We start from the raw sequence: 19976 nt of genomic DNA, 5'->3' as shown, positions 1-19976 counted from the left end.
CCTGTGGGTTAAAAAAAAAATAAACACTCCATCCTGACAGATCTCTGACTTATTTTTACTCATTTCCCCAAACATTATGTTACAAAGGGTCTGGGTGTGAGACACAGGCGGAGCTCAGCCACAGCAGAACTCCGTGAGACTTGTGTTGTGTGTTGTGTCACGGCTTTGCTCTCGCCCTGCAGAGACCTGAAGCTGGACAATGTGATGCTGGACAGCGAGGGACACATAAAGATTGCTGACTTTGGCATGTGCAAGGAGAACATCTGGGACGGGGTGACCACCAAGACCTTCTGTGGCACTCCAGACTACATCGCGCCCGAGGTACGGACAGGAAAGGCGGCTGATGGTCTGTGCCTCCCTGCTGCTCCTTCCTGGGGTGACCTTGCTTTGGGCAGCTTTCCAGCTGAAACAGGGACATTCAGGAATTCACCATCAGCCTGTGAAGTTCATACCCTCAGCACTGTCCATCCCCTCATCCCCGTAAGGGAACAGGGATGCTGGATCTGCCTCCCTGTTGTGCTGTGTCCTGCTTCCACCTCAAAGAGCAGCACATCCTCGTGCTGTTCTCCCTGCAGCGTGGTTTCCCTCTCTGGGGGTTTTTCCCATGTCCGTCCTGCTGGTAGCTGTGTGCCTGTTTTGTCCTTGGCATTCTCAGACCCACCACAGGATGCTCCTCACATGTTCCCTTGCTCCTGGAAATGACAAACCCAGGAGCTCAGCTCTGCCCCTCACTGTGTGTGATAGAAGCTTCCAGCACAACATGACCAGTGAGAAGCAGGGAATTATCAGTGGATAGTATTTTCATGTGGAGTGGAAATCCTTCGATCGCTCCAGCTCACTGTTCGCAGTGAGGGACCGTGTGTCTCATGGGGAGAGGCTCCCCATCCATGGCTCTAGATCCCTAAAAAGTGGCTTTGCATTTGGTTATTACTGATGTGATAGTCACACATGACACTTCCATGAAGTGCTGTATGGGCACAGTTTAATGCTAGACTTGCGAAATTCAGATTTCTAAGAAATTATTCGCAGATGTCTGTTCCCTTCACATAAAAATATCCCTCTAAAATCTTGTCACTCTGCTGAATTTGCAATGATGAAGTTAATATTTATTCATTTAAATATTTAGAGAGATACTCTTTGCTAGGACATCAGTGCACTCATGTGCTAAACCACATTGTGTTTGCTGCAGCCAGTGAGGTTTCCCATTATTGGATCAAACGTGTTCCATCCCTCATCCCACCAGGATTAATACTGGTGGTGTTGGTGCAGAGCTTGTCACTGTGGGTGATTAATGCTCCTTCAAAGCAGGACAAATGACCAGTTCTCCCTGTGTTTGCCTGAGTGGTTTCACTTTAACTCTTACTTTCTCCTCCTTGCTGTAATTTGTCTTTTTCCAAAAGAAAAACAGCAAATGGGAAATTAGGATGCAAATCACTTTGGTACCCAGGAAAGGCATTAAAGCCTGCTGCCCGTGGGTCTCAGAGGAGCAATCCCATGATATTTGGGAATAGCAATCAGGCTGTGTGGTTGTGGTGCCGTGGCCACACTCCAACCCGGGCCCTTCTGCTGCTCTGTGCCTCCTCCTTCAGGGAGCTGCAATGTGCTCAGGCCAACGTGGCTTCGGGGTAAAGCTGTCCTGCGATTTGCTTGACCCATTTTTGGGCCTTTTTCTATTCCGAGCAGAGCTCTGCATGCCCAGGTGACAGGTACAGCCTGCGAACGGCCCCGTGTGTGATTCCCTCTGAACAAAGCTGCTTGTCACCTGCTGGGGTGTGACCTTTCCCGACGGGCAGTGCGGGACTGCACAGGACAGAGGATTTCTTTTAAGTGCTCCTTCCTTTTAACGGCCTTTATGGTGTGAACAGTTCACACCCGAATTTCCCAGAGCGCTGGTAAAGAGAGAGCTGGTAAAGAGCAAGTGGGAGGCACTCGGAGTGCGCTCAGCGGGCCGAGGAATTTCAGTGCTGAAATGTGTCCCAGGGAATAACCCCGTCCTCATAACCCACTACAGCTCGGAATCGCTTTGCCCTGTGCCACCAGGTCAGAGCCAGGAGTGTAACGCTGCTGTTCCTGTTGTTTGCAGATAATTGCTTACCAGCCCTACGGGAAGTCCGTGGATTGGTGGGCGTTTGGAGTCCTGCTCTATGAGATGTTGGCTGGCCAGGTAATTGAGTTATAATTGATTCCTCTGGGCTGGGTCACATTTCATTGTGAGCACAGGCTGATGTGGGATTTGCCGTGCTTGGCATGTGGATGGAGCATCTCCTTGGAGCTGGGGGTGACACTGGGGGTGCAGCCCCAGGGACTGCAATGACAAGACTCGTGTCACCGTGTGGCACTCCTGGGGCTGGCTCCACGGTCACGGAGTACAGCAGCACATGGGAGCCTTGAGATCCATGAATTCCCCTGAAGCTGTGTCTGCTTTGCTCTAGGCCCCCTTTGAGGGAGAAGATGAAGATGAGCTCTTCCAGTCCATCATGGAGCACAACGTCGCCTACCCCAAGTCCATGTCCAAGGAGGCAGTGGCGATCTGCAAAGGGGTAAGGGCTGGAGAGGGTCCTCTGCTGGGTTGGGGGAGTGTGGGCAGTGAGATCCTGCACCCCTGCGGGTCCCAGCTCACCCTGCTGCTCCCCAGTACAAGCAGGGTCTGACACTGTTGGGTCCTGGTGCCTTTGCCCTCCAGTCCTAAAACCACAACTTGTGCTACTGTGTGTGTATGTACTAAACCGAGGTAAGAATAACACCTGCATCCTCTGTGTCTTACACTGGGCAGAAATACAGCTGGGACCTGGGGCTGGCCTGGGGGCAGGGGAGGGTCAGGAGAGAATTGGGGTGTTGGCTGGGAGGTGGGAAGGGAGGGCTCCTGCCCAGAGACCCTGTGCCCCACCAGGTGAGGACAAGGCAGCTCTGTGAACCTTTGCCTGAAAGGAAGAATGATGCTTGGGGAAAAGGGATGTGATCCCCAAATAGTTTTTCTAAGATCAGATACAAAACCTTCATCCTTCCAATTAGCTGTGATAAGTTGTCCTTCAGGACAACCTGAAGCTCAGGGCTGGTGGTGTCTCCATAAGGTCAGGGCAGCATTTTCATTATCGTATCTCTTAATTTGCAGTGAAGCTCTGCCTTGCCAGCATCCCAAGCTCTCCGTGGACTGGGCCTAGATCTGACTTAATTGCAGGCTGAGTTCATTTGGGATGTGATGGATAAAGGCTGGCAAGGTCCTGATGTTGTTCTGTGTGCTTGGGACTGAGCCTCCTCTCACCCCCAGTGCCACACACTGCTATAAATATGTGTTTGTGTAGGAATTTAAGAAATGTTTGCTTATAATAGTTAATATTGAAAATATCTGAATGTTCTTTATCTCAAAATAGTGTTTCTATCTACAAATGACACATCCTGCGCTTAACGCTCCCACTGCGGCATTTCAGAGCCTCTTCCCGGCGTTGCCAGGATTCTGAGCTGGTGTTAAAGAGGAATATTCACTTGTCCCATGGGGAAAAGCTGCTGCAGGTGTTCCCACCTGGAATGGGGCACAGGGAGAGGGTGCTACCCTGCTACAGTCAACAGAATGCAGGAGAACCAAGTCCTTAATTCAGAAACTACAGGGGTGGTTTGAGGGGGATTCCCACAGAGGCTGTCACCATCTTCCATCCTCTTGCTGGTGTTGTTTGGGATGTAAAGGGAAAATCCAGTGTGTTCCTGGTCAGGCAGGGGGATGGGGGACACTCAGGGCTGCTGAGCATCCCCCGGTCCCAGGGCAGCAGAGGTTGGCGCAGGGCCCAGGCTCAGTGTTGGCTTTGTTTGCTGCTGCATCAGGCACAATGTGGGTGCTGTAAATCAACGAGCAGGGACTGCGGCTGCATCGTCTGCTGGGTGTAGCTGCCATGCCTTTTCTCACTCTGGAGATGGGAGGCTGCATAGGAGGATATTTGGCCGTGCACTGAGGGTTGGTTCTCCATAAATTTCTGTGGCTTTTTGTAGCAAGGTGGTGGTTCCCTCTGTGTTACTGTTGTTTCAAAAGCTCATGACATTTTTTGCCACCACCGAACTGCTACACCAGAAAGTTTAATTAAAACTCTCTGTGGGATTTAAGAACTTTTTAGTAAGCTGGGAACTAAGTGTTCACATTTTCCACTGGAATACAGTGAAACATGTCTTGATGAGCTGCACCGAGCTGTTTGTGTTGGGGTGTGGCAGGGCTGCCAGCAGGGCACAAACCCAGCATTGTAGCAGTCCAGGGAGCTGGAGAAACCTCTGCCCTTACCTGTGAGGGGTTTGGGATTTCACCACCACATTCTCCAAACCCATTTTGTTGTTCCCCCACAGTTTCACTCCGAGGTGCTGGTGCCAGTCACCCCTTCCTGCAGCACTGCTGGGAGATGGAATGTGTTTGCTCCTGAAACCTGGGTCTGAGCAGAGCCCAGAGACAGGTGTTAATCAGGGATCCTTGGCTGGGAAGCAACCTGGAGCATTCCCTGGGCTCTGGGACTCGCCAGTGAGCAGCAATTAACGGATCAAACGGAGCATTCCCCTGCTCTGCTGTCAGCTTGGATTTGTTTCTGCAGGCTGATCTCAGGGCTGCTGTGTCCCTGTGCAGGTAGTGCAGGGTGGCTCTCCTGAGCCCCAGGGTGGTTACCAGGAGCCGGGGCTGGGCTCCTGTCCCGGCCTTTCACACCCCACATGGAGGGGTTTGGTGGTGCCTGAGCAAAGCAGCCCTTTCCAGGGGAACAGATTGTCTGTGGCTATCAGCTCCCTCGTTAATCTCTGCCTGAGAGCAAAGGCATGAAATGGTGTGTTTTCCTTGGTATTTTGGGAATATTTACAGGGCTTTTGGGTGGCATTTCCCCTGGTGCTGCTGCCTGAGGAAAGCCCATCAGAGCTGCTGTCCGTGCTGCTGCCACTCATGTTCGAGAGGCCAAGACATGTCACCTCTGCCATCTTCCCAGGATTCTGGGATTTGTTGTTGGGTTTTTATTTTATAAAGGGCTCTGTGCTGCAATGCCAAGGGAAACTCAACTATTAACCAAAAGCAAATTGGAAAAATATTCTTGCTGTTGTTTTTGCTGGCCCCTGGCCTCTCCCTCCCTGGCCCTCCAGCTTGGCTCCCTGCTTGAGGACGGGCTCTGCAAGGCTGATGCTGATGCCAGTCACATCCTCACCCTGAGCAGAGGCTGGAAAATCCCTGGCCCAGCCTGCAGAGCCTGACAGGCCCTCGCTGTTTGTGGATGGGCTTTCCAGGAGGGTGCTGCCTCACGGAAGCTGCTCTCCATCACTCTTCCAGCTGCAGATGCCATCACAGCTGGAGGCCAGGGATGTAGAGCTGTTTGCTCACAGAGCAGTTGGTGGCTCTGCTCTCACCTTGTATTTGTTGGAGTTTTTTTTGTCTTTTTAGGGTTTTAGGTTTGGGGTTTTTTTTCCCCAGGGTTTTCCTTGCTTTCAGTGCCCTATTGCAGCTGTTAAAGATCAGCTTTCCTGAGCAGGTTTTTTTTGTGCTGTCAGGGGTGGCAGGGCTGACCTGTGGTGGGTGGGAGGTGTCTCAGCTCCCCAGCCAGAGCACTGGCACCTCCTGTCCCTCCCAGGGGTCTTACAGACCCCCAGCCCTGGGACACGCAGTCAGCCTTGAATCCTTGATCAGGGTGAATTGCCCTCCTTTTAATAAAGCAGTGCTTTTGTTGCACATATAAAGCTCATATTCTCCATCCTTATCAACATCTTGTGAATCTCTGGAATCTCCATCTGATCTCTCAACACAGCTCAAACCCTGCCCCAGGATATTAATGTTGTACAGCTGCCCATAATTCCTGGGGCCCCTTTCCCTTATTGAGCCAGTGAAGAGGAGAAGTTTAGATGATAAACAACATTAATGGGCTGTTTGTTCTATTTTTTCTCCAAATTGACTCTCTCATTAGAAATCCACCTCGTGTCTGTGCTTCCAGAGCTCCAGGGGAGAGGGGGTTCTGCTTCCAGGGCTGATGAAAGTTTTGGAGGGCAGATTGTTCATCTTAAGCGGGCAGTGCGTTTTAGAGTTAACTCTGCAGATGCTGAGACGTTTGTGCCAAGCAAAGGGACTGCTGGGCAGCTCCCCTGCTGCAGCCAGGTGCTGAGGGAGCTCTGCCAGCACCCCGAGGTTGTGCCTTGGCAAACCAGCTCCATTCCCAGAGGGAAAGCGGATGTGCCCATCCCGCCAGTGCTCATGTACCTGCCATCTGCACAGTCTGCTCTCATAAGCCATTGTCAACCTTCCCTGTCCCTGGAGTCACTCCAGCTTCTTCCTCAGTGTCCTCTCCTTGGAGCCCCAAAGGCATCTGGAGGAGATGGGACCCTGATGTGAGACATCCTGGGATATCCAGCTGGGAAACACAGGTCCCTGGGGACTTCTCAAAGGGGACATTTTGGGGAGCAGTTGGACACCCTGTGACTGTTTTCTCTCTCCTGTCCCCAGCTGATGACCAAGCACCCCGCCAAGCGCCTGGGCTGCGGCCCGGAGGGGGAGCGGGACATCAAGGAGCACGCGTTCTTCCGCTACATCGACTGGGACAAGCTGGAGCGCAAGGAGATCCAGCCCCCGTTCAAGCCAAAGGCTGTAAGTGTGCTGGCTCCCCCTCACTGTCCCACTGCCAGGGAACCTCCGGGGCCTCTCCCACCCTCGGGCACAGGCGGGTGCTGCTCGTCCTGGAGGTGCAGCTTCTCTGTCTCCTTGGAAGATCGTGTTCCCTGGGATGTGGCACGTGCCAGAGCTCTGCTGGGGCAGGAGAGGTCCATGCTGCCTGGTCCCAGCTCTGGCTTGCAGGGTTGGAAGCTCCACACATTCAGCTCCTGGACCCCTTTGTGTTGCAGCGTGTCTGTCTTGTCATCCTGGGTCAGTCGGTCTGTTGGGTTTTTCCTCCCTTCTTCTCAAGTTGACCAGGTCTCTCTTTTTTTTAATCTCAACTTTATTTCAACACCCAGCTCAGCCCAGTCTGCCTGAGTGGGCAGTAGAGCTGGATGTCTCCACAGTTTCTCTCCAGGGTGGAAGGAAGCTGGAGCCTGGCTCTGCCGTGAGGGGATCCTGGCTGCTCCTCCTCAGCCCTGCCTGGCTCTGCTGGAGAGAGGTGCTGGGAGTGCAGCCTGGGGGAATGAGCAAACCGAGGTGGAGGCAGGAGCAGTTGGAAGCTGTTTGTCAAAAACGACAGGAGTGCTTGAGTGCTTCTTGTCCAGCTGTATTTGCAGTGGCATCTCTCCCTGTGACACCAGTGCAGGGGTGACACCAGTGCAGGGGTGCAGCCTGAACCCCAACGTGGGTCTCCCTGCCCATGGTGCTGGGGCTGCTCTGTGCCACAAACTCTGCATGACCACCTCTGGCCCTGTGCTCTCCCTGCCCTTATGCAGACTTGGGAACAGGGATATCTCTCCCTGGATTTCTCTATTTCTCTTTGTCACTGGTGGGACTGGCAGGGTCACAGCCATGTCCGAGTCTCTCTGTGGTGCTCCAAGTCCTTAAGGCTTGGGATTGTTCACATGCTTCCCCCCCCCAGGTACCTGCTGGCTACAATGCCCTAGTTGGGCACTGGTGTTTCACAGAGAACTGAAGCCACACTTAATCTGATCTCATGGCTGATATTTGTGATCAGGGTGGGGACATTCCTTAATCCATCCTCCTGGATCACAGCTCAGAGTCCAGGAATGCTCCATGTATTTACCTGCAGCCTCCCCGTCCCACTGCCATAACAACCTTCTGCACATCTGCTTTTCCTCTGCTTTACAGTTATGCTGTTCGTTTGAAGGGCCCCCTTTGGTGCTTGGAAAAACTCTGCTTTCAGGGAAAACCTGAAGTGGGAGTCCCTTCGGTGGAGGGTGCTCGGTGCCTTTAGGTCTGCTCTCTCTCAGTGCCTCTCTGCTCCAGCAGGTTTTTCCTTCCTACAGCTCCTTTCCTGGCTGATCAAATGGGAATGAAATGGGAATGATGAAACGGGAATCCTGTGGTGGCTGGGCAGGAACCTCCACAGCCTCGTCTCCTCCAGCTCGGGTGGGAGGGATACTGGCCTGGAGAGCTGTCCCTCACCCCAGGGCTGCTGGCCCTGCCCTGCCTGTGTTTGGGGCTGCTTGTTTGAATTTCAGGCAGATGCTTTTTGCCAAGTTCACTGCTGGCAGAGGTGCCTTTGAAGGGAGCTGCTCACGGCCGAGAGCCGCCCTGCACCGCACAGTCCGGGCTGTGTGCACAGCCACAGAGGAGGGGCAATGTACTGCTCTTCCTCCTGCCTCGGGAATGGGGAGACACAGGTGCTGGGATGGTCAGCACAGGAGTCTGGATTGCTGCCTGCTTGCCTTTCCCTGGGAGGGAAGGGAATCTTCAAGGCATTGGACCATGTAGGAATGGCATTACTGGGAAAGCTGTAACTTTGATATCAAAGTACAATGGTGTGAAAGGGTGTGGGGCTGTTTGTGCACCCTGTGATTTCTTGTCTGGGGGTGAGATCCAACCTTTGTGCCAGGGCTGCTGAGGCACAAGGTGGTGGAATCCATGAGCTCCAGCTGTGGAGGGATCCTGGTCCATACCCAGATTCACTGAAGGGGCACCAGGGCTTCATGGGGTTATTCTGCAGAAGTCCCTGTCTCCTGAATCCTTCAGAATAGCTTCTGCCATCTCCCACCTCTGTGTCCATTTTCCAATGAAGCTGCTGCTGCTGTCTCCCCTCCACCCATCTCTGTCTTCCTGAGCAGGTCCCCAGTGTCACTGCCTGCCCTGGGCCAGGGCAGAGCATTGATGTTTGGTGCTTTACAGTGAAAAACAACTGAATTCCATCAAAAGCACTTTCTTACTGCTCTGCTGCTTTAAAATGTGCAAATTTTGTCCTGCTTTAAATGTCTTCTTTCTTTAAAAATCCCTCTGACACCGGGCCTGGGGAGGGGGACTGTAAGCTGCCGGCTGTCGCTTCACCCAGTGGCTGGTGCCGGGAAAATTCCCTGTTTGATAGGACAGGGAGATTAAGAGCAGCTGATTTGGGATTTTGGGAGGATTAAGACAACTTGGATACCTGCTGATAGCTGATATTTCTCCAGCAGTGCCTCTGTGCTGGAAAAAGCTGTTTCTTTGGTGCCAGCCGTGAGCAAGGGGTGGAGCAGCAGGGCTGGGAATGGGGCTTGGACACTGAATGGAGTGTTTGGGAGGTGATGAGGGGAGATCTGGACAAGTGTTTGTGACCTTCAGGTGGCCACACCAGGACCAAGTGCTGCTGCACAGGGGGCTGGTGCTGGCCTGCCTCTTCACCTTGGCTTAAGTCTATTTTCTTTTCCTTTTTTTTTTTTTTTTTTTATAATTAGCATCTATAAAGGTCAGGCTGCAGGAATTGTCTATAGCCAGAGCTTCAAGATAAGGAATAGCATGCAAATGAGGGCTGGGTGTCAGCCCCCACCTGCCCCCAGCCTTCCCCTTCTCCAGTCCATGCTTAACCCTGGGAACATCAACAAAGGGGAGCAGAGCCCCATCCAAACTGTCTTCAGCATCATTTTGCTTATCAGAAGCATCATTTGTTCACGTTTGACTTGAGCTCATGGCTCATCTCCTCATCCCCTCCCTGTCTCCACAGAGGCACCTTCTCTCCGTGTCTCCGCTGTAGCACCCACAGATCTTTTGGCCGCATTTCCGTGATTTTGTAGCAGCTCTGCAGTTTGGAGTGGGGGCACAGGGAGGGTGCTGGGGGTGCTAGGGAGGGCTCCCAGTGCCTGCCTAGTGCTTCTGGTGGGGAGGGAATCACATCCCTCCCAAAACCTCCATCATTTCCCACCAATAGTGAATGGAGGCTTCAGCCTCTGCCTGGCCGGGCTGTTCCATGCCCAGAGCTGAGAGTGAATTCCCAGGAGCTCCAGTGTTACTTTGTGCTTGATTAACCTTTATCACAGAGTCAGGAACAAGACAGATCAGGGGCTGGGTTGTCTTTGGTGGTTCTGACATGGGGCTCTGCTTGGCTGCTCCCTGCTCTGGCTGGTGCATAGCAATTCCTTTCCTGGGTCTGCAGTTACTCCGGGAGTGTATTTACACTTCCCTGCTCTCCCTGTCTCTCGTTGAGATAATTATTGTTTTTGGTATCTAATTACTCCTTTACTTTACATAAAGCCTAGTGATTTGAAAAGTCTCATTTTGAAAGCACTGAAATCACATGCCAGAGCCCAGGATTATTCACAATGGCATGGGGGGTTAAAAAAATGGCTTTTAATCTAATAATTTTTAATTGCATAAATTAATTTCACCCTAACTTCTTGTAGTTAATTAATATTGAAATGCCACTTACAGACCTGGATGTATAAAAACACCAGTTGCCTGCATAGGGGGTTTTGTAGCCTTAGTTCAGCCTGTACAAGGTGAGTCCTGATGTTTGCATAAGTAATTTCCTAATTAGATGGGATTTAAGGATTGAGGGGGCTGACATTGGGCAGGTGGATGTGCTGAGGTTAAACATCTCTGGTAATCCAGTCAGGATTTGCTCTGAGCAACCCAGGGCCCTATAAAGACTTTCCCTGAGATTTCCCAGAGTATTCAGCCTCTGTTTTCAGTGTATTAGGCAGAAACTTGGCTTTTTCCCTAGAAGGATGAATGGCAGGGTCCTACACCAGGAACCCTTGCAGTGGATGCTCCCTTTGACAGCAGCAGGATTGAAGGGATGTGCTGGAGCATCCCAAACTGCAGGGTGAGGTCATCAGCCAGCCACAAGTGAAAACCACCATTGTCCCCCCCTGACCAGCACAGGGACCCTCAGCATGGCCCCAAGTTCATGCTGTGACCCAAATTCCCCTGAACACGATTGCCAGAAGAGCTCTGGTCCTCCCCAGGGTGCAACGAGCCAATTTCCTGGCCCAGAGCAGCACCAGGAAGGTCGCACTCACCCGGGAGATGCCTGCAAGGCTGGTGGGACTGTGGCTGTACCACTGGTTTGGGACAAAATCCTGGGAAATCGAGGGTGTCTTCAGTCCAACACCTCCCCTTGGCACTGGGAGCAAGGGTGGGTGGCAGCAGCATCCTTGGTTTCTTATGGCCCTTGATTGCATCCCAGGGATCAATGGAAAATATTTTATTGTGCCTTTTGTCTCTATTTGAAATCAAGCAGGGAAGTGATTAAATACAAGGCCATCTTCGGAGCTGACAGGTTTATTCCTGCAGCTCAGGAAGAAAAGCCATTCTGTGCTGGCTATAAATATTAGACAGGACACACTGGGATTTATGTAAGATAAATTCCCACCCTCCCCCTTTCTCCAGTTAGGATGGAGTGATGTCTGTACATTAATATCAGACTAAAATGAGGATGATTTTTCACTAGATGGCTTTAGATAAATGTAAAAATTCATGTGGCATCTGTGTCCTTTAACCAGGAACTTAATTTGGGAAGCTGTAAAGAAGGTGCTTGTGCAGACAGTGACCATTTGCTGCCTGGAGCAGCACGGATCCTCCCTGCTCTCCCTCATTACAGGGGTGGGCCAAACCTGGACCTCATCTCCTCCAGACCTCGGGGATGGGCTGGGATGTGCCTTCTATAAGCTCAAAGACAGTTTTCAACTTTAAAGTATTGATTTTACCCATCCATTTTATCTCCATCCAAACAGAAAGTCCATAAATTCCACACAGCAGGGCAGGAAATACCACGGATAGATGCAACTTTTCAAATTTTCCATCCACATATTCTTACCTCATTGCATTATAGTGAGAAATTCTTGCTTGCCAATATGCATATTAAAATATATTTGTGCTTCCTATTCCAATAACTGGCAGCTCTCATCAGGATTAATTTTTCAATCTTTCTGAGGGGGTTGCTGGTTTGATTTTTTATTTTGATTTTTTTTGTAAGACAGCACATTTCTTTGTAGCCAAAAGGCAGGCAGTGCTGTCAGACACTGCACGTGGGCTGCCCTGCATGTCTGCACTGAGGTCTCCTGAAGCTAACAGGGAATGACAGCAGGATGGGAAGGCCCTGGAAGGCTCTGGGTGTGTATTGGGAGCTGATGGGTCAGCAGGTGAGCCCTGCCAGGGGGGTGGCACTGCCTGGATGAGCTGGAGCACTGCAGCTTTCCCAGTGAGCCTGCTCCCAGTCTGTGTCATCCCAGTGTCCCTGACGAGCCCAGCCTGGCTCCTCGTGCCCTGCCTTTGGCTCTGTGGAACTGGCAGCTCCCATTTGGAGAATTTAATTGCTGTTTTGATGTTAATCTGATGTCTTGGGGAAGGCGTTGGGCTGTGGCTGACTTGTCAGATATCTCAAACATCCTCCTGCTCAGTCCTCAGGCTGGACTTGATCCCATGGTCCGGAGCAGCAGCTGCGCTGCAGGGAGAGCAGCCTCGGCTCCTGTGGGGTCGGCAGTGGCCAGAGCCTCCCCGGGGCTGGGGCTGCACTGCCCAGGAGAGGTGCAGGGGAGCAGGGCTGGATTCAGCTCCGTGCTGAGCTCAGGGCATGGGCAGGAGGCACCTTTAGGAGTAGAACTCAACCAACCAGACTAGAAATGTAAAGACGTGGCCTTACCAACCCGAGGGGACCACAGTGCCCACAGATGGGCTTAGGCCGCAGGGGCTGGAGCTGGAGTTAAATCAACTCAAACATTGCCCATTGAGCTTTGTTTAGGGGTTTGAGGAGAGCAAGTTTCTCACTTGGTGCTATAAGGACATACAAGAGCTGCCAAAGAACAGGCCACTGGAGGCTGATGGATATTCATGTTGTCTTCCCTGAAACCTCTGAGCAGAGGAAGGAACTGGGAAACATTGACATTTGCATGTATTTGTCATTAATATTTCATTATATTTAGTCTGATGTTTATTAAAAATGCAAATCTGTTTACTTAACAAATGAAAGTTAAATGCCCAGGAAAAATTGTGGCAGCGCTCAGAGCATGTGTTCTCCCTGGGGCAGTGGGAGAGAGGCCTGAGGGACTGGGAGGTGCTGGCTGAGCAGCTCCTGGGAGGAAACAGAGCCTAGAGAGCACTGGCTGTGTGTGACAGGAGGGAGAGTCACCAGCCCGCGCAGCAGAGTCCCCCATGCCGGTTGTGGGGATGTGACATGTGGGTGACAGGCAGGGATGGAGCCTGGTCTGTAGCTGTGCAGTGACCTGGCATCCACCTGATCCTAGCTACTGCTGTTGTTATTCCATTAAATCAAGACTTGCAGCCTGGGAAGCTACAGGACCCTTGTTTTGGTTGCTAAGAAAATTAAATCAGGTGTGTGGCACCACTGGGGACCATGAGGCCATGGACCATCACAGTCTAAGTGGACTGTTGGGAAGGGACAGCCCTGGGAATCAGAATCATGGAATCACAGAGGGGTTTGGGTGGGAAGGGACCTTAAAGCCCATTCAGTTCCCCCCCCTGCCATGGGCAGGAACACCTTCCACCATCCCAGGTTGCTCCAAGCCCCATCCAGCCTGGCCTTGGACACTTCCAGGGATGGGTCCTCTCCTCTCCTCGAGCAGGAGGAAATCTCTGAGCAGTCCAGACATGATGAAAAGCTCCTGCTCCAGGGGAAGGGGAGATGCCTAGGTGGGCAGTGCCCTGGGAGCAGGTGGTGCCAGGCTTAGTGTGTCCTGGGATTAGTGAATGCAGAGGTTGGTGTGCCCTGGGGTTGGTGGGTGCCGGGGTCTCTGTGCCCCAGGCTTGCGCCATGCCATGCCATGCCATGCCATGCCGTGCCCTTGTGACTAACAAAGTGTGTTTTGCACCTTTTCCTGTCCTGCCGTGGCCGTGCCGCGGCGGGGGGGTGGTGCAGCCTCATCCCACGCTTCCTGCCCCACCCACCATCGTTCTTTTCTTCCCCTCTCATAGTGCGGACGCAGTGCTGAAAACTTCGACCGGTTTTTCACTCGCCATCCACCCGTGCTAACACCTCCCGACCAGGAAGTCGTCGGGAACATTGACCAGTCAGAATTCGAAGGATTTTCCTTTGTTAACTCTGAGTTTTTTAAGCCTCAAGCCAAGAGCTAAGTTGCTGTGCAGATCTCATCCCTGCGTCTGTCATCAGGTTCCAGCTGCTGTTGTGGTGACACATTCCATCGCAAAACTTGCATCCATGGGGTTTCTTTAGTTCATTACTAGAGTGACCATATTTCAAGTGTCTTCCTGTTATTTGGGATGTCACTGGAGGGGAGTGATGTGCAGGAAATGCTGCAAATGGGCTTTTGTTTGTAGAAAATGGGAACAGCTCAGTGGGTGACAGAGGGAAAACGGAGAGACAGTGACAACCGGGAGAAATCCCTTCATCATGTGCTTTAATTCCTGCTCTTTCCTTTTTCTAGTGTTTTATATAATCATGAAAATTTAATATTTAGCCTTCTTAGCCTTAGTGGCAAGTAAGTGTTTTTAATGAAACCATTCCCCGGAGTCTCTCTCCTCCCAAAAGCTCTGGAGAGCCAAGATGCTGGTTCTGGCTTCTTTTTTGGCCGTGTCCTGCTGTGTGTCCAGCCTCACCACAGCTCCCCTTCCCTCTACAGATGCTTTGGGCCGGCTTGTTCCCGGCGCTGCGTCCCCAGCAGCGGGCTAAGGTATTCAGGGAGGCAGAGCTGCCGTTGGCAAAGATTTCTCCTGATTGTGCAGTTTCTAAGTAGCGTTTTTTAAATCAAAGCGAACATCCAGTGGTAAATGGGGAATTTGGAAGAGCTGCTTTTGAATCCGTGGTCACCCTAGTAAACACCACCAACATTGGTTCCATAGCAAAGCTTTTTCTTCTTTTCAAATGCCAAAGCCATTGATGGAGTTTGTTACCTGTGCTTTAAATGTGTCAAAAATGGTATTAACCCAAACGGGAGATATTTAGCTCTGACCAATATTGTGAATTCTGATATGAAGCATGTAAAGAAATGTGTTTCAACTGGTACTTCTACCCTTAAAAATTGCCGCTAGATATTTAAATGGCCCGAGTTTTGTTTCTGGCATCAAAGGAAACGTTTCAGGAAGGGTGAGTTTCTCTTGAAAGGACAACAATCACGCTGCTTCCTTTTATACCCTTGCAGATGTTCGTGGGCTCTCACTGTATCAATCTGCTTGACTTGTAATGTGCCAATTTATTTTTTTCTGATACTGATTATAAAATAAAAAGTGAGAAAACATGTCCCCGAAACCTGCATGTGTTTGGCAATAATGAGTTTCTGCAGTTCAGCAAGGTGATTCCTTCCCGTAGCTGGGGCTGGAAGCTGCCCCGGCTGCTGGGGGATGCTGGCTCAGTCGCAGCAGTGGAGCCGCGGCCCGTGCTTCCTCTGCGTTTGTCCCAAAAATCCGAGGTGGGATGTTCTGGAAGCATCATGCAAGAGGGAATGACTGCCCGCAGTCTCCTGCACCAGCCCACGCTGCACAGCGCCCACCCCGCCCGCTCGGGCCGCTCCAGCACGGACAGGGAAGGAGTTTGTCTGGATGACCCTGGGAGGAAGGACGATCCGAGGTGGAGGACACAGCTGAGGCTGGCAGAGCGCTGCCGCTCGGGGATCTCTTCCAGCGCCTTGAGCAGAGCCGACTGCGGCATCGCCTCGCACTCCTGGAGACTGCAGAGCCCGGCGAGGCAGCGAGCACCGGTGACTCATCCCTGCCCGCTCTCCCAGGAGCAGTTGTTAGAGGCGATTGGCAGTTTCAGCTAAAGAGGGATTACAGGTTCCCGTTAACCTCCCTCCTGCCTTTGGGAATCCGCTTCTGCCGAGTTCTGCGGGTCCGGACGCCTCCATCCCTGCGGGCCAGGCAGAAATGCTGTTCTGGGTAATGCCTTAAGCCCGTGATACCTGGAGCCCAGTGCCACGGGCAGTGGGACCCCAGCTGTTTGCCATGCCGTGCCACCGCCACGCAGTGCCACCGCCACACCATCCCGCTGTGCTCCTCGTCACCTCCCAGAGTCAATTCGCCCATCGCTGGAGGCGCTTTCAGCCCTGAGTGTCCCCTGCGCTCCCCTGACTCCATGAGATCCACACAGCCGTTCCCTGCCTGCTCCCAGATTGTCCATCATCTTGACAGGGGCCAAATTGCCACCAGTTCAGACAGAATTCAAGGTAAGGCACCAGCAACCCGCACTTTGCCATGCTCAGCTTCCAGCCAAGGCACTGGAGTAGTGGGGGGCTGCTGGAGAGGGCAGTGCAGGGGAGTGGGCTGCCCTGAGCCCCCTCCTGGCCACATCCCAGCCTCTCCCAGAGCCTTCTGCTGCCAAAATGCAGCAGCAGGAGGTTTTTCCCACTCCAGGGCCCCCAGGCTGAACGCTCCCAAGGGCTGGGGACCATGGTGGCAACTTGCACCAGTGTCACATGTGGATGTGTCATTCCCCTTTGCAGCACCCACAGCATTCCTCATCAGGAGAAGCTCCTGGCTTGGTAGGACAGTGCTGTCCTGGCTCACAGTGGTTTGGATGGATGTGGCCTTCAGGAACCATGTGGTCGGCTCAGATCCCTCCAGGAGCATGGGCCCACTTTTTGCGGAGAGACCCCGAGCACAGCCACGGCTGCTCTGCCAGGGACCACCCGGCCCTCATCCCTGGGGGGACCCTGCTGCCATCGAGGTGGGCTTGTCCTCATGTTCCAACTGCTTCACCCTTTGCCTGCAGAACTCTGCACCTGAAGTTGACCCTTCATCCCGTCTGCCCTGCCCTGCTCCTGCTCTGTGCCCCCAACTCTGCATCTTCTTCCTTCTCTGTGCTGGAGAGAGGAGCCCCAGAGGGACTCTGATGCTCAGGGACAGGCTGGGAGCTGCCGACACCGATGCCCTCCAGAGCATCACCGTGTGCTCAAGACCTGACAGCGCAGCCATCTCCTGGCTCTTCTCCTGCCTTGTCTCTCTCAGCTCCTTGAGTTCCATCCAGACCTATTTTCCTTCCCACCTCATCTCTTCTCCATCATCCTTGGCTTTTTCTGATCTTCCTCCCCAAGGCTAAAGCCATCCTGATGGGATGTCTCCTGTGGCAAGTGGAGCCTCCAAGCATCCCTGGAGGTCCTGATCCATTGCTGGCTCATCTCCCAAGGCTCAATCCAGCTGCAGCCGTGGTGTGGTGGTCCTGGCCTGTCCAGGTTCTGTGTCCTGGCCGTGCTCCTGCTTGAGGCATGAAGGTGCCCCAGTGTCCCATTGGGCCAAGAAGAGCTGCAGGGAGGACACAGCATCTCTCCTGCCAGGTCCTTCACCAGGATAGAGCAGTGGGAGGTCAGCACTGGGGGGTGGGGTGGGGTGCAGGACCTGCAGGACCCCCACAGTTACCTTCCTCAGTTCGAGCTGGCAGATTAATCCAGGGTTGGAGATCCTGGTGCAGCAGAGCAGAGTGAGGCCCTGGCGTGGTGGGGCCACACTTCAACGGCAAAGTCTGGGAAAAATTAAAAACAAATACAGGTTTCTGCAAGGCACTAAATTTGTGACAGGGTCCTGCCTGTGTCATGGCAGGGGAAAGTCACCTCCAGCAGGGAGCTGGGGTGTCTCCTATATAGGGACATGGAAGAAGGGGTGCAGAAGGTCTTTGGTCCATGTTGGCTTTAGTAATGAGGCAGAGCAGAGCCAGTTCCTGGCTGCCAATGTCCCTGCACTGCCAGTCGTTGTGGATGAAGGACCTGGGGTGCTTGTGCTGTACTTTCAGTGCTCAGTCACCGCTCCTGCCATGGCTCTGTCACCTCCCACGGCAGGACAGCCCTGAGCCAGGCACTCTCTGATCTGCACGGTTTAGAAGAGCAGCCCACGCGTTCCCAGCGCTGGCTCCGCAGTGCTGATAGCAGGTTCCCAGCGCTAATCCTGACACTAACGTCCTTTTTCTCCCCTTTTTTGGCTTGGGTGTAGCTGCAAAGTTGTTCTTCTTAAGAAATTGCAAGGAGAAAATGTTGCATATGTGGAATTTTCCTTCTCAGAGGTTTTGAAGTGCTGTGTGTTTTCTCTGTACAACCCTGGAGCAAATCACATCCTCCGTCAACAAACCAGTGTTGGTTAACACCATATCACAGCATCATTCAGAAATCAAGCTTAAAGCAGAAGGAGCTCTTACAGCTGATTATTTTGTGCAAATTTTCACATGGTAGTGACCATTGCTGCCGTTTCGAGGCATGTTGCTTCCTCCAGGCTCCTTCCTCCTGTGCAGTGCCGAGCTCTGGTTGCAGTGTGGGTTCTGCATGCTGAGAACTGCCCCGTGCTCTCTCCCACAGCGAACAGGAGAGGAGGGATGCTGCCTTCCCAACACTCCCGGCTCTCACCTGTCCCTCTATGTCCTGATTGTGTGTTTCAGGCGTGTTAAACTGCTGTTCTCCTCCTCTTGTTGGTGGAGCGGGGTTGCTTCTCTTGTACAGGGCTGTGAGTTCCTCCTCGGTGGCAGCTCGAGAAAGCAGCGCGGCTCTCCCAGGGACAGCACGGCTCCCTCGGCTGCCAGCGGTGCTGCCTGCGCCCCGGGTGCTGTCACCTCTCGCTGCCTCGCTCCTTTCCCACTTTAACTCTGTGCTTTCCGTTTAACAGAAAGACAAACGCGACACTTCCAACTTCGACAAAGAGTTCACCCGGCAGCCAGTGGAGCTCACGCCCACGGACAAACTCTTCATCATGAACTTGGACCAGAACGAGTTTGCTGGATTCTCCTACACTAACCCCGAGTTTGTCATTAACGTGTAGTCGCGGCGCAGCCCTGTCCTCGCTGTCCCACACCAGGTCGCCCTGTACATACGACACTAGTCTTCCGGGATTAGCAGTGCAGACACACATCCCCTCCCGCCAAACACGCCGACCGCTTCTCCTCGGAGCCTCTCCATGTCTGTGCCACTCGCTAGCTTGGTTTCCCTAGCCGGAGGTGTCCGGGGTGCCAGTTACCGGTCAGTGATACTTCTAGGAACTATAGTTGGTGGTGACTAATAGAGTTTTTAAACAGAAATATACCAAATTGCTACAGTCTCTGTAATTTTTGCAGTGGGATGCTGAGATCCCAGTGACCCAGCTACTCCCAAAGCGTTGCTGTGGAATGCTAAGCATGGTTGATCGCTTAAAGCGTTGTGCTGAAGCTTGCGATGAGTGTGAGCTTGTCTTAGAGGAGCCTTTTGTTCAAGACATGGATATATTTGATCAGTGTGGAAAAATCTGCTTATAGACCTGTATTTTCCAATGCATTGTCCATAGGGTCAGCCCAGCTCTCCGGAGCATCCCCCACCATCCGCCTTCCCCGCGCTCGGGCATTGCGACTCCAAACCACTCCCATGCCAGTTGTTGTAAATCAGAGCAAACCTTTTTGTAAGTGAAAGGTGGGGGGGTTTTGTAACATCTGGAACAGTTTGCAGTTTTGATACGCTCTGTCAGCACTCGCATAAATCTTTCACAGACACTGTTGAGATGTAACAGCTCTGTAAGGAGTATTAATATTCTACCAAAACAAACACATTTATATTCTTGGTTTACAATTTACCGACTGAAAACACGCCCAAGACCAAAGGGCTGCACTGAGGGCTATTTATAACGGAAACTTTTCTACTTTCCACCCTCTGCTATTCTCTTCCAGGCTCCAAACCCATGGATTTCACAGGCATCTTGATTTCCCTGATTTCCACCAGATTCCTGGGGGTTTTGGTCAGTAATCCAGGACCTTCTGCATCATTAAAAAAAAAAATCTGAATGAGAAGAGACAATTCCAGCAGCTGTTTATGAGGCAGAGCCTCAAAGAGTGGCGTGCGGGAGGGCAGGGATGGGCAGGGGCAGGGATGGGCAGGGGCAGGCAGGAACAGGCAGGAGCAGGAAGAAGGGAGCAAGGACAGGAAGGGGAAGATGGGTGGACAGGTGAGAGCAGGAGCAGGCAGGAGAGGAGAGCAGGCAGAGGAAGGCAGGAGCAGGCAGAGGAGGACAGGAGCAGACAGGCAGGAGGAGGTGTGGACAAGAGCAGGCAGGGATGGGCAGGGCCAGGTGGGTGAGGGCAGGAGCAGGCAGAGGAAGGCAGGAGCAGGCAGGGATGGGCAGGAGCAGGCAGAGGAAGGCAGGAGAAGGCAGGGATGGGCAGGAGCAGGCAGAGGAAGGCAGGAGCAGGCAGAGGATGGGCAGGAGGAGGCAGGGAAGGCAGGAG

At 52.7% G+C, this 19976-nt stretch overlaps 1 protein-coding gene across 1 annotated transcript in view; it reads left to right on the top strand.

Annotated features, from left to right (window-relative positions):
- Positions 1-19535, top strand: part of PRKCB (protein kinase C beta) — a 56092-nt gene extending 36557 nt beyond the window's left edge. Inside the window, 5 exon segments of the mRNA XM_017733990.1 lie at positions 183-321; positions 2084-2164; positions 2433-2540; positions 6443-6583; positions 18395-19535. Coding sequence (XP_017589479.1) covers positions 183-321; positions 2084-2164; positions 2433-2540; positions 6443-6583; positions 18395-18547 — 622 coding nt within the window. The 3' untranslated portion in view covers positions 18548-19535.
- The last annotated feature ends 441 nt before the right edge of the window (positions 19536-19976 follow it).

This window comes from Corvus brachyrhynchos, unplaced genomic scaffold, assembly GCF_000691975.1.
Source record: "Corvus brachyrhynchos isolate BGI_N302 unplaced genomic scaffold, ASM69197v1 scaffold5, whole genome shotgun sequence".
NCBI classification, from domain to species: Eukaryota; Metazoa; Chordata; class Aves; order Passeriformes; family Corvidae; genus Corvus; species Corvus brachyrhynchos.
This window is presented reverse-complemented; position numbering and strand designations above follow the sequence as displayed.